The sequence below is a fragment of the Mustela nigripes genome, chromosome 7 (genome assembly GCF_022355385.1).
Source record: "Mustela nigripes isolate SB6536 chromosome 7, MUSNIG.SB6536, whole genome shotgun sequence".
NCBI lineage: Eukaryota > Metazoa > Chordata > Mammalia > Carnivora > Mustelidae > Mustela > Mustela nigripes.
In genome coordinates, this window is record NC_081563.1 from 20,081,275 (window position 1) to 20,095,644 (window position 14,370).

Here is a 14,370-nt window from a genome sequence, read left to right on the forward strand (position 1 = left end):
CTGATCTCCTCCAGCAGAGTGGCCAGCTCCCAGGCTCTGAGGGCCTCCAGGAGGAAAGGTGGGCCACAGGGATTCTGGGCACGTGGCAGTAGAGAGCTACGACTCTGGAGTGTAGGGCAGGGTAAGAACAGTGCTCTTCTCTCTCTTTAGGGAGGCTTTCAGAAAACCCTTCTAGAATGTTCTCTCAGTGCTTTCCTGATGCTGTGGCAATGAGGATAATCGGCTGAGACCACTGTTCAGAGAGCAGCTTACTACAGCAGCCTTGGCCTGGCTGTTCTTGGGGCAGACAGGTCAGGCGTGGGCTGCGGGACACCATTGGGACCCACCGAGAGCTGCATGGGACCTACTCCCCTGGAGCAGGAGCTCCAATGAGAATGAGGGCTGAACAGTAATCTAAACAGGGGCTGCCTCTCTTTGAATTATGGATCCAAGTTTTGACGGAAGTTTGTTTGTTATTTTTAAAAGAACTCTGCAACCCTGGCAAGTCTGAAAAGCATTGTAGTAGAGGGACCAGAAGGGGAACTGTATCATCTAGAATTGGCCAAGGATGGAACAGGCAGGGGGAACTGATGTATCTGAACCAAAAAACGTGATGCCTTTTCTCTCTCCCTTTGGGTTTTGCTCTGAAATCTCAGAGACGGGTCAGGCTGGTCCAGTGGGGGAACCGCTCAGGCACAGAGCAGGCCACAAGGCCCAGCGTGGACCTGTGCCTGGGGCCCAGCACACCCCGCCCGGCCCAGGCCCACCACGCCCTCTCCTCACAAGCTCCAGGCCTCTGGGCCTACCCAGGGGCTGGACACGGGCCCACAGTCTTGAGTGTGGACATGGCGAAGGGAAAAGGACAGTCTCTGTGAAGAAATCCTACTACAGCCCTGATTAGGTCCGATTAGGACCACAACTAACATTAATAATAAAGCTCCAGCCTGTGCTCAGCCTGCCTCAGTCACTCAGCCACGAGTGATAGGGGTGGGACGTGGCCCCTGTCTTTGTTGCAAGAGGTGAAGCCCTGGACCACTCTGACTTTCCTCCTGGAGGCCACCAGGAGGTGTTTTTAGTATCCTGCCCTGGCCGGTGTGTCCTGTTCCTCAGCCAGCCTCCCCTCTCTCTGGGCCTTGGTCTCACGCCCCCTTCGTCCTCACACCCCCACTCCTACTGCTCTACGTGTGCCAGTGAGAACGGCCACGGAGCGGGAGATCCAACATGGCAGCCCGCTGGGGAACTCTAGGGTTCGCTGGGACCCAAGTGCTTCACGGCGCCAGGCCTCCCTAGAACACTCAGGCCTGGTCTGGGGATGGAGGGGAACCCGACCCCAGGTGAAGTGGTTGGGTTGGGGAAGAGTGTCCTGAGCATTGCTTCACCCCATATCCCAGCATGGCCCTGACCCTGGCTCCTCTGCGCTGCTCCTGCGTCTCTGGAGCTCAGCCTGGGGAAGGGAGGCAGGGAGGAGTTCATGCTCTGGGGGCGAGGCTGGCTGTGCCGGCCCCACGCACACCCCGGGATACACGGTGTGGGGATACCCTGCTGCCCTCTGGCCCCGGGTACAGGAGTGGGGGGCTACTGAGCTTCCACAGACCTCTGCTGGAGGAGAAGAATGATCCATAGGGAGAACAAGAAAACTGGTCCCCCCTTCCTCTCCCAAGATGAGACGGAGCAGAGAGGAGCCCGACAGGAACCTTCTCAGGCAGAGGCGCTGGGTGGAAGGAGGTGGGGCTGTGGAGGGCGGGAGGGCCCGGCAGGGGCAGAAGATCAGGAGACAGAGCCACAGAGCAGAGGACTCTGCAGGAAAGCCCCAAGAGAAGCTTCAAGGTGAAGGAGCTGGGGCTCTTTTCTGTCCTTCTGGGCTGTGGCTCCTAGAGCCACCATAGCAGCAGAGCACAGAGCCAGGCGTGAGCACGGCACCCGGCATCACACCGAGAGAACACACACGCACGTGAGTGTGCAAACACCCGGGCATTGTGAGTGTGCATACATGTTTGGAGCTAAGGTCTCCTCTCCCTCCAGAGACTGGGGCAGGTGCATCCTGACATGCAAGGCCCAGAACCCTGACTTTGTGCTCCTGAGACCAAAGGGCCATTCCTTCTAGGCAGCGCAGACATCTGTGGGAGATGAGGGGACCCCTGCGAGCAAGTGAGACCCCGCCCTGGGTCTGGGCTGCTGTGAGGCTCCCGTTGTCAGCAGCATGGTTGGCTGAGCCCTTGGTAAAGGGTGGGGTGGCCAGAGCCGAGGGGGAGCTTAATAACAGGGCTGGGCACAAAGTCAGATCGTGCTCAGGCTGGAAGCGGGGATGGGTGACACGGAGACTCTGGAAAGGAAGGAGGAAGGAATCAGATGCCAGCTGGGTGCCGACCACCCCCCCGGGGCCACGGAGGCCCACCCATGTGTAGCATCTCACGTGATCGGAACACTCCTGGGGGGCGTTCGGGATGCGCCTCTTATAGGTGGGAAAGTGTGGTTCCAAAGAGCAGAGCTGGGATCTGAGTGCCGTGCTCACCATGGCACCAAGTGGCCTTCTGGAAAACTCTCAGGGTGTTTTTTACAGAGAGCCGGTCAAAATCAGAGGCTCTTAGTTTGGGGTGGAGACTAGAGAAGTAGAGAGAGTGGCTCAGAGGGCATGAGACAGACCAGGGCCTGGGATCAATGGAATGGTGGCAGGAAAGGGTTAACAGGCTGCTTCTGTAGGGTTAGGGGTTAGGGATTGGGGGGCATGCATGGGCAGGGGAGCCAGCATGCATTCCCTGAGGTCAAGTGAGAGAAATTTCCAGGAAGAGACTTAAGGCCTTGAGAGTGAGTGCCCTTGCGTAAGGGGAGCCTCTAGAGAGGTCTTTCCTGGGGTGGTAAGGGCAGATGGTCGGGGTCCAGCCAGGGGGGCCAGGCCTAGAAGGAGAGGTGTGGGCTCCCCAGGACCTCCCCACATCAACCTCCTCTGTCATCCCTGGAAGAGTCTCTGCCAGTCTGGGGCAGAGGCTGTTTCCTGACCCTTCACTCCACAAGATCCAACCCCCACCCCAGCAAGCACCCTGCTGAGCCAAGTCAGACAGGGAAGAGTGGATTCTCACACCAGACCCCCATGGGTCCAGGGGACCAGGTGAGACCCTGCTGTTTGACAGCAATGAGGTTTCCCAGCTGCTGGGGACGGGCCCAGAGGAGAGACGAGAAAGGCTGAGAGACTCGGCATCTTTATCTGCAAAGTGGTGGCCTTTTCAGGAGTGGATGGAGGCAAGGGACCGATGTGCGCAAGGAAGACTTCCCTCGGGCTCAGAGGTTAGGCACACACATTCCTCCCCCTGTCCCTTTGTTGGCCAAAACCTGTCTGGAGGGCTCTCTGGTCCAGAAGACAGTGGTTTCCTTCCACACTCCAGAGCTGACAGGCCTGGCTGGTTGGCCTCTAGGTGATGAGGGTGAGACATAACACTTAGGGCCTCGAGGCCAAAGCTCATGTTCTTGTCGGGACCCACGCTCCTTGACCCAGAGCTCACAGACCCCATGGAGGCAGCCAGAATAAAGCTGTAGGATAATCTTAAACTTCTAAAGCAGCCCCAGCTTCGACTCACCAACCCAGGGTCCTCCCGAATGTTCTCACCTCTCCCCACACCCAGATTGTCGACTGCATGGTGAGGCCTGGCAAGGGCACGGTCCCCAACGTGCTCACACAGCCCCTCCGACCTGGGGTGGTGGCATCTGGAAGACTAAGGGCTCTAACCGTGGTTGTCGCCCTCTCCCAGTTCTCAGTCCCGGATAAAACTCTTCCTCCGGCTCTGGCTTCCGGCTGCTGCCCTGGGCTCGGCCACAGGAAGGTCAGGGTGGCATGGGAAAGGGTGGCCTTGGCGGAGCGAGGGTGGGAGGAGTCCTCTGCAGGTCTGGGGACCAAAGCTCGGCATTTTGCTCTGCTGTTTCCACTCCTGCCCCTTCCGTCAGCCTCCTGGCCTGCTCTCCTCGGACTGAGAGAGGAACTAGCTCAGCTGCCCCGAGCTACAGGAGCCGGAGAGGGCCGCCCTCAGCGGTCAAGAGCTCCCAGAGGCCTGTTTCACGTGGGTGCTACCCACGAGATCCAGAGTGTCCCTGGGTCCCTCAGGATGTCACAGTTAGAGAGGAGCCGGGATGTTCAACTCATTCCTGCAACTGGCCCAGAGGGTAGGTGACTTGCTCAAAGTCACTTTGCTAGTTAGTGGCAGCCACGAGGGGACTTAACAGAACTTAGCTTCCCTGATTCACGGCAGTGCTCCTTCCCCGCGCTTGGTGGCCCTTGTGTGGCTTCAATCATGTGTCCTTCCTTCGAGCCCCAGCCAAGCCAAGCGCTTTCTTATGTGGGGACAGAGGGCTGGGACAAGATGGTGCTCTTTGTGCATGTCCCCTGGTTCCCCACTGGGTCCCCGCTCCTCCCGTCACCATTTTTAGCCCAATCCCTGACCCTTTGCACTGTTGAGCTGCCAAGAACCCGTTCGTCAGCAGCCCTGACCTGGGACAACTCTCGCCACCCCACTGTGCTGCTGGCTCTCCTAACAACAGTGTGGGGGGCTGGTTCTCATTGCCCTGGGCCCCATTTTACAGGTTAGGAGAGACAGTGAAGAGGGTAGGTGACTGGCCAAGGGTCAGAAGACTGGGAAGAGGCAGAGCCGGGACTCAGACCTGGGTCTCCTGAGACCAAACAGCCCGCCCTTTCCCCCAGGCTGGCCACAGTGGAAAGAGGACAGGCTCCCAGCTGGCCTAGAGTCAAAGGTCAGCTGTATTTGCCACAGGCATGGTTCCTTTGAGCTTGTTACTATTACGCAGCACCTGGTTCCCAGGGTCCTAAGCTTTATAGTGTGTGTGTGTGTGTGTGTGTGTGTGTGTGTGTGTGTGTGTGTAGGGGAGCGGTTCAAGTACAAAGAAGAAAAGCCTATTTATCTCATAAAAATATATCCATTCTCAACTCAATTGCACTGATTTAGAATCTGTGTCTTTTCAGAGCAGGGACTGAATACACTTTTTGGAAAGGGAAGGCCGGAGATTAGAGGGAGGCTGTCACTGGGAGGACATCCCTCCCCCAAGACGTTCGATGCACCACTGACTTACCTGCATTTTACGCGTTAGTCCCAGTGAACTAGGAATCTAAAGCTAACATCCTACTAACTTAGAGTCTGTCTCTCTGAGTTCTAAGAGTAATATCATAGTATTTCCTTTTTTTTGAAAAACCCTGCTTTCGGCATGAGCAGGTCTGGACCCAGCATCCTGACCTCTGTGTGTGGCGGGACATCTGTGGTGTAAGTCCTAGGCCCTAAGGGGGCCAGGATGTCCGGATGCCTTTTTCTCAACAGAAAAGAGGCTATGTCCTGACCAGGACCTTTGGCTTCACTGTGGCAGGAAAAGGCCTCCCTGTCTTGGGCCTCCATGGGGCCAGGGGCTGGTCTGGCCCTTCTGGGTCTTGGACCAGAGAGGTTAGGGCCCCCTCCTTTCTGCCTCACCCATTCTCTCAGGAGGCAGGGGTCTAGCCTCTTCCCCTCAAGTTAGAGCTCACCCTTCCAGAACTTCCTCAGGGTAGTAGGAGGTCTGGGCCCTCAGCCTGATCCCCAGGTGAGCCCTGGGGTTGGGGGACAGGTGTGCGGGGCCCTGTAGAAACACCTTCCTGCCTCTCCTATATCTCTCCAGCAGCTCAGCCTTTGTACTCTGAGCTTAGTCAGCCTGAGAGGGGCCTTTGAGGGGGACCAAGCCCCAGGCATCCTCCCTGTGTCTTTTGGGGGTGGAGGGGTCGCCCGAGGGCCCAGCCTCTTACCTCCGAAAACTCTTCTCGCCTGGTGTCCGGGAGCTGGGACAGGAGCTGGGGAGCAGCCCATCGGTCTCCTGGCTGTCCTTTCCTTCTTCCTGAAGAGACTCGTCCCCCAGGAAGTCGCCATCATCCCAGGAGCCCACTGTGCCGTCTGTGGCCTGATACCGGACCTCCACGCACAGGCTGGTCTGGAGGGAGGGGGTGGGTGGTGAGCAGGGGAAGAGGAGAGCAAGTCACGGACACATGCGGCCTGGTCGTGATGGTTACAAAGCCCTTTCACTTCCTTCACCGGCTGGAGGAAGACAAGCTGGGGGTTGTCCCCCCCACACCTTCATTTGGCAGATAAGGAAACCGAGGCTCAGAAAGATCGAGAGGTACAGGCTCCGTCAGCTTAATTGATTCAGGCTCCCGGTCCTGTCCTACTGGACTCTGCTCTTCTCCGGTGCCCGGGGTGGGCAGCCCACCCTGGAGAGTCGAGTCTAGATGGCAGTGGGCTCTCTAAGTCCACCACAGACATAATCAAGAAAATCACCCCCTTGTCCTCAGAGCGAGGCTGACCTCCCCTCACTCCTGGGGCTGGAGATGGGCTATGAGCTGAGTCTTTCGGAGCAGAGGCCTGGGCGCCTCCAGGGGCCTGGGGCTGGCACTTCTCCCTGCTCTTCTGACACCTACCCTCCTACTCTGGAGGTGGGACTTATGGGGTCAGACCGGACTTTTCTCTGGGGGGAAGTGGAGCCCCAAGCCCGGGCCCAGGCTGGGCACTGGAGAGTCCTGGTTGCGCTTCTTGCTCTGGGTCCTGGGGCCACTTACCTCCTTTCAGCTCTAGTGTCTCCCCGGTGCATGGGGAAGACTCATTCTAGTCCCTTCCCCGGCCTGCATGGATGTCAGGCTGTCTCCCAGAGTGCTTGCTTGTCCTCACGGGTTGGGGCTTGACTTGCCCCTGCCACCCACACAGGCAGCCTTCGCTCAGCACATGGGCTTTGGAATGCCCAAGCCTTGAGTCCCCCAGGGAAGGGAAAGTTATACGTATTTTCTGAACCTTCACTGTGCTAGGTGTCATGTTAAAATGCTTTACTACAAACCCATTTGATCTTCTTAACACTTCGACTTACCCTTCCTGACGTATCAGAGAAGGTAGATTACTTGCTCAAAGTACACAGCTAGAATGTGCTAGTGCTGGGATCTGAGTCCAGCCGGGCTGACCCCCAAGCCTCCTGTCCTTCACACTGAGCCAGTGTGGTCCCGTTGATGGGACCAGGGATGGTATGGTGGGAAAACAATGGCCTGGGATTGGAAGTTCCGGATCCCAGTGTGGGCTCTGCTGCGGACCAAGCTGTCTGACCTCGACTGAATTCAGTTCCCATCCAGGATGTCGGGGGAAGCACTGTGGGAGTTTTTGCTCCACTCTGGGCACTCCTCACAGGGGATCCCTTCCATTCTGACTCCCCATGGCTGCAGCCTTGCCTTGTGAGGCTCTCCTGCTGGCTACCACATAGGGTCATCCATTATGTGGGACGCAGGTGAGGGAACCATGATATAACCCCACTTTACACGCAGGTACAATGAGGTCAGGAAATAGCAGTTACTAATATGATTTTACGTATTTATGGAGCCCTTATTAGGTGCCTAACTTTTCTAAGTACTATCTGTGTGTTCCCATTTAATCCTCAGAACAAGCCCTGTGAAGCAGCTAGGTTGCTCGCTTTGCAGATGGGAGGTCACACAGCTGGTGGCCTAAGGGGCTCATCCTCGGGGGCTGTGCTCCTCAGCACAGCCGAACTTGCCCGTGAGTGGACACGAATAAGCCGAAGGCGACAAACGCATCAGAGCAGAGCTCGGGTCAGAGCCTGCAGGCTGACTCATCTCCTTGCTTTGTTAGGACAGGTGCCGAGTGCCTGCAGACCAGGCATCATCAGTCCGCGTGTGCTCACGTTGGAAGTGCTGGGATGCCACAGGACAACGGGAGTAGGAAACAAGGTTCCTACCCTCATGGAGTGGCTTGGCTTAGAGAGGCTCGAGGGCAGGCGTGCAGAGTGAAGACCATACCCTGGAGTGGCCAGCAGGGCTCAGCCTGGCCTTCAGATGCTGTTCCCGCATTGGGACCGCAGACCCTACTGTGCCCCAGATGGAGAGGCTCTGGCAATCTGACCTGAGTCTCCTTCTCCTGCCTCACGTCGCCACCCCTTAGGAGCCTCCCCCCGACCACCTGATGAGAGGGAGGAGGCAGGTGAAGCAGGCTCCCAGGGGCCCCCATACAGGGTGAGTCCGGGAACCCGCCGGGGCAGACTCACCTTGATGACAGCGTTCTTGTCGTCCATCAGTGTGTCGGTCACCTCCACGTGGTTCTCCTCCACCACCTTCTGCAGCACCATGCGGAAGGTCCCGATGAGCCTGGGGACGGCAGGGGAGACATGGCAGTTCCACACGAAGAGGCCAGAGGGAGGAACGGCCATCCCCCAGGGCTATGACCGGCTAGGGAGGGGGCTGCTGGGATGGAGGGCGTGCTCAGGCTCCAGGCTAAGTTTGGAGAAGGTGGACCCAGGGCCAAGGCTGGTCCTGGACAGGGAAGCATGTCTGGGAGGGTACGTGGCCCCTGATGAGTGTGAGTGGTTGTACGTGAGACCCATTTCCCTGGGAGAGCTCTTGGGCAGTGAACCCCCTTGGGAGATGTCCTCAGATGGGGGCTGGGTATCCCCTGGCTTGTGATCCTTGAGGATGTGGAGTTGGGGTTCAGCTGAGCCCCTGCCCAGATGCCCAGCGTGGAGGTTGTGGGGAATGGACTGCAGGTTCCTGGACACACAAACACCTTCTGCTGCCTGCCCCCCTGTCCCCGCTAACCCCGCTAACCATGACTGAGGTCTCTACCCACTACCGACTCCACCAGGTCCCTGGTCCGCTGAAGAGTCCGCAGTGTTCACCACCTGCATTCCGCAGGCCCACAGAGGGCAAGGGCCCATCTGGTTGCAGGATCCTCACATTCTCACATGATGGGAGCCCTCACAGTGCTACGGACAGCACAGTCCTGCGGTCGGAGGCTGGCACCAGGAGCCTGGCTCGACACCAGCCCGTTACCTCTCTCAGTCCGGCTTCTCCTAAGGGGAGCCAGCAATCCCCGCTTCTCTGGGTTGTTTAGAGGGCCGAGATCCTCAGAGCACCTAGCACATCCCCAGCACTCCAGAAGCGGTCTGGTGGGTATGCAGGGGTGTCACTCTGCTGGTTACCTCTCCTAGGGATGGGGTGGGGTGGGGAGGGGGGAGCTATGTTTCCTACTTCCAGCCTCCAGTTGACATTTCCATTACACGGGAGATCTCGGTATCTGCGGGCTGAATTAACGAACAACAGGGGATGCCTTATACATGCTGACTGAGTTGACTTGAACCCCACGTCCCCCTACGCTTAAAAGGTTATTGCTCTGGGAGGGAACAGGGTACTGAGCGACATCCTCACACGGTGATTCCACAGGAGAGATTAAAACGTTCAACCGTTTCTGGTTGAAGCTGCAGACGCTGAGGGGAGGCCCCACACGGTGTGAGAGCTGGAGGGGCCTTGGGGTTCCCCGGTGCTGCCCTTGATTTACAGAGGAGGAAAGTGAGTCAGAGAGAGCGAGAAGGGTTGCAGCTAACAGCACATCCAAGCGATGTGAGGCAAGGGGCGAATTCTGACTTTAACAGACAGGTCGGATGTCTGTTCTCTCCTGAGGAACAAAAAAACAATTTTTTGTTTAAAAATTAAAAAAAAAAAAAAAGCCTCCCATCTGTGTGAGGGGAGGAAGTAGCAGGAGCAGTCCTTATGGACAAACGTGAAATACTTGCCTCCGGAGCTCAGAGCCCTATCCACCAGCCATCCTGCTGCCCCCAGGGCAAAACTCTTCCTGCCACTCCTCCCCTGGACAGCCTGCCCAGGTTTCTGGGTGCTTCTCAGGCCCAGCCTAGCGGAGGTCTCCTCCCTGACGGTGTCCTGTCCTCTCCCGGGCTGGGGGCTGTGCCCAGACAGAAGTCCAGGCAAGGGGCCGGGGGAGCTGGAGCAGGTGCCCCTCAGTCCCAGTTTCGTCTTTACGACACGAGGAAGGGGGTGGTCTCACAGCCCCTGTTCTGTGTACACATTCTAACAGACTGTAGTTGTGAAAAAATGCGGGTCTTTTGGCAGCTTCACCTCTTTTGGTTTTAAATCAGTGGTTTTTGAACTTCAGGATACACAGAATCTTCTGGAGGGCTTGTGAAAACAGAAATGACTGGTACGTCCCCGTCCTTGGTTGTGGCGGGCACCGTTTAACAACGGGCTGGGAGAGGACAGTCCTGACTCGGAGCTCCTGACCATGTCTATGCTGCCAACACTCCCGCTGTGGCCAATTTCAAGCTTCCAGCGTGGGGTCCCTGAACTCACAGAGATGGGCACCGTCTGCTCTTGGGAGCCGGTAAGAGCCCCCTCCCGGTCACCACTGGCCCCTCTCACAGCCCTGGAGTCTGATGCGGCGGGGTGCGGGCCCGAGAAGAGGTATTTCTGACATGTTTCCAGGTCGTGCTGATAATGCCGGCTGGGGGGCGCCCTTTGAGAATCCCTGTCCACTAGTGCCCTTTGCCAAGGGCATTTAGTTCAAGTAGGACTTGAGCCCCTGCTGAGTGTGGGCACTCAGGCCCCTTGCACAGCAGAGGATCCACAGAGATGCTGCAATGTGACAAGAGACCCCCAGGGGGCAGGATGGAGACATTCCTCTGCACACCCTCCCCACCCCACAGCATCCCGCAATTAAGTGCTCACTGAGGTCAGTCTCAGACCTTAGACTTAGAGGGCCAAGAGGAGGGCTTGTCAGCATTTCACCAAGGAAGAGCCCTTCAGCATCCTCCCTCACTCGTGCTCTCCACCCGCTGCTAGACACTGTGACGGGGATCTAACCACCCCACAGCTGCTCTCGTGGCTTTCACCACACTTCCTATGTGGTCCGCCTCCTGGGAGATTCCGCACTCAGCACGACCTGGTCTGAGACTTGTCCACACACAGACTAAGTGCCCTCCTTAACAAGAGCAGTGTGGACAGCAGAAAGTGGCTGGGCTCTGGAGTCAGACAGAGGTGGGTTGGCCCTGTGGGCAGCTGTGTGACTTCGGCTAGCTCTCCAACCTCTCTGAGCCTTGCTTTTCTTCCCGTCTCCTGAGAGGAGGTGATACTCCCTGCCTCGCTGGGCAGCTGTGAGAGCAGTCAAGGGAAAGCCCTCTGACGTCGTCACACTCAGAGGCCTGCCCCTCCTCCTTCCGTGACCGTGACCATGGGGTCGCTGTCTGGAGGGCCCACATGGTGCTGGTCTTCCATGCAGGGTAGGCTCTGGGGGCAGGTGCACAGCCTGGAGCCAGGGTCTGTCTGGGGCCCAGAGGGTGGGGCTAGGACCCTGAGACCCAGGGTGGGTGGTTGGGGGGGCAGCTTTGACGCCCAACAGTTTCCCCACAGCTTCAAAACAAGCATCTTAATACTGTTTCCAACAGAATGTCACCCCCAAGCCCCCTCCTAGACTTTCTTTGGGGAGGGAGCTGGTGCAGGAAACCCGAGCTCCAGCCTGTGCGAGGGCTCCCTGTCCGCCCTGGCCCCCATATGTCCAGCCTGGCTGCAGACTTAGTGAACTCTGCCTGTTGCCTTTCCTCTGGGGGGGGGGGGGGCAGCACAGACAAGCTGCCTGGAAGGGCGAGCGCCCCAGGGTGACGGGGCAAGGTGGGCTCATGAGACCTTGGACAGCAGGGTCCTTTCTCTGGAAAGTGGAGGTGTGAGGCCATTCGTGTTCTGGGAAGGACCCTGGCCTGGGGGTCAGGAGGTCTGAGTCAAAGACAAGCCCTGCCCTGCCCTTGCTGTGTGATCGTGGGCGAGGACCCTTGCTGGGCCTGTTTCCTCAAGTTAGGTGAAGGAGCTGGGAACTGACTTTCTGTCCTCTGATGGCCTCTCTTATGTGGCCACTGAAGTTACCCATCACAAAAAGGGCACCCGCGAAGTGGTCCACAGCTGCCCAGGAGGCTGGGTTGGCCCCCAGAGTGGCCAGATGTGCTGGACAGGGCAGTAGGAAGGGGGCCTCAGGCATGGATGAGCCCAGAGACTGACCACAACAGAGCAGCAGTAAGGCACCAGGACCCATCAATAATTCATCGCTTTCCCCTGGGAGCCCGTGTCAAGTGCCCAAGGCTTGGCCAGGCCCCCACTGCTCTCCTGGCTGCTGAATTATTCAGCAGTCCCAGGAGACCGGCACTTGTGGCAGGCTGTTCCCCACCGGCGATTCTGGACAGGGAAAGGGAGACACATAAGATCCTCTGGACCCGACAGGAGGTTTCTGAAGGAGGACCGTGTTCAAGGCAGGCTGGACAGATCTGGGGTCTCCTGGTGATCACAACTTGGCTTCCTCCTGGCCACGCCTCCCACCACTGGGGAAGAGCCAGTTCCCAAGCCACCATCTGCTTCTAGAATGAGTCTCTTTCTCTGAGATAGGGGTAATGAGATGAGGCCCATCAACTCTTGGGTGGAGCAGGAGGGTGAGGAGAGAGCAAGGAGAGAATTCGGCTAGGAACTCCCCTGCTCTATCTCTCGCTTGTTGGCATTTCAGAACAACTAATTGAAGCCTCAAGTTTCAGTGTGTTCACTGGGATGGTATTCAATTTCCCAATTTAACAAATACTTCTGATTTGTTTATAGTAAGCATTTTGATGTTTCCAAGGGTTTCCAGCATTTTGGTGACTCTAGCGCCTTTCACTGTAAAGAACGCACTAATCTCACTCATGTCCGTGGTGTCCATGCTCACGTGTCCTGGTTTTCTGGGAGGTCCAGGAGAAGGAAGACAGGCATTCTAGCCCCAGCCCTGCCACTGTCCGGGGGCCTCAGTAGCCTCTCTGAAGACTCAGTTTCCCCATCTGTGCAGCGAGGGTTGCACTGGCTATGTTCTGAGACTCCTGAGAGCTCTGACATCTGCTTGTGGGTCCCTGCTGGGGTGCCTGGATGTCTCGGCTTCCAGTTCTTCCTTTTCCACACCCACTTTGGTCTGTGTCCCTTCTGTTCTTGTTTCTTCTATCCTTAGAGGTCACCCAATCTCTCACCCTAGGGAAGAAGGTTTTGCTTCATCTTGGGGGCACCTGGTGGGGTGTCTCACTAACCTCTCTCGTGGATACTATCGCAGCTACTGGAACGATGTGATACCCCAAGAGGCCAAGGGGCAGCCTCTCTGCCCTGAACATCTTCCCTTGTGGCTCTGCCAGCGGGCCTGAAAAGTCCACACCCCATGTTCAGCTGAGATGTTGTGGGTTCTTCATAAAAATCACCATGTGTGGTCCAAAAATTCCCATTCAGAAATCTCCACAACATTGTGGTCCACTCCCTGCTCAACCTCTCCCAGTGATGGGGAGCTCACTACTTCCCAACAGCTCATTGGCTGGAGAGCTTTGGCTACCTTTCAGCTGTCTGCTGTCTCCCAGCAATGCAGCCTGGTCCTGGTCCTGCCTCTGGGCACACATCTCTCTTCCCTCTTCCGAATGGCAGAAAACCTTCTTAGGGGACAAGCATGGTGACTTAATCTCTCATTTCTGTACCTTCAGTGACTAGCACAGTGTCTGTCTGGTACAGAATATTTGCTTAGTGAATGTTTGATGAGTGATTGGAAGAGTGGATGGATGGATGGACAGAAGGATGAATGGAAGGAAGGGTGAATAGAAGTAAGGATGAATGGCAGGAAGGAAGGAGAGTAGGATGGATGGAAGGATGAATGGATAAAAGGATGGTGGGATGGATGGATGGATGGAAGGATGGATGAATGGATGGATGGATGGATGGAAGTAGGGATGAATGGAAGGAAGGATGGACAGTAGGGTGGATGGAAGGATGAATGGATAGAGGGATGGATGGATAGAAGGATTGATGGAAGATGGATGGATGGAAGGAAGGATGCGTGGATGGATGGACGGATGGATGGATGGATGGATGGATGGATGGAAAGATAGATGTATGGATGGATGGACCTGTCCTCTGTGATTTTCTCTTTGAGGCTCTCATCTTCTCATCAGCCTTAAAGTCCCTTCTCCTGGCAACCCAAGGAGCTGCCTACTGGTATTCTCTCCAACCAGCATGAAGACCATAGAAACTCATCTCTTGCCTTTCCTGCTCTGATTGATCTACTTCTATTAATATGAGCAAGGATTAGGTCAGCTTTTCTTTTCTTTGTAGTCTCCTCCCACTGTCAAGTAATACTTCTCTCTCATTGAGTAGTATCCCCAGGTTTTCTGGGGACTGTTCAGCCATGACCCCCTCTAGCGGGTATAAAAACCATTGGTTTTGAATCTCCAAATGAGACTTTACATTTATTCTACCTAGCCACCATTCCAGACTGTTCGAATCATCCTGAATTCTGCTTGTTGCCCAGAGAGACGGGTGGGAACTGCTTTAACTGAAACCTCAGTAGTGATAGAGCTCATGCGGTAGGTGTGCTTCACTGAAGAATGTAAGCCCCGTGGGGGTGGGCATTTGCTATCCTCAGTGCCTAGTTCAGTGCCTGACACAAGGTAGGCACTTAGCAAACATTTGGAAGAATGAATGAATGAATGGTATCTATTTAATTCTCACAGCTTCCTTTGAGGTAAATACTTCTACTTCCTACAGGCTGGTACATTGCA

The 14,370-nt window shown here is 56.4% G+C and overlaps 1 protein-coding gene across 3 annotated transcripts in view; it reads right to left on the reverse strand.

The window, feature by feature from the left end:
• OTOF (otoferlin) overlaps positions 1 to 14,370 on the reverse strand; it is a 91,236-nt gene that overhangs the window by 46,034 nt on the left and 30,832 nt on the right. For all 3 annotated transcript variants that reach the window (XM_059407569.1, XM_059407567.1, XM_059407568.1), the window contains exons 4-5: positions 8,035 to 8,134; positions 5,750 to 5,931 (exon numbers count right to left, since the gene is read on the reverse strand). In XM_059407569.1, the coding sequence (XP_059263552.1) occupies positions 5,750 to 5,931; positions 8,035 to 8,134 (282 nt within the window). The remainder of the gene's footprint in view (positions 1 to 5,749; positions 5,932 to 8,034; positions 8,135 to 14,370) is intronic.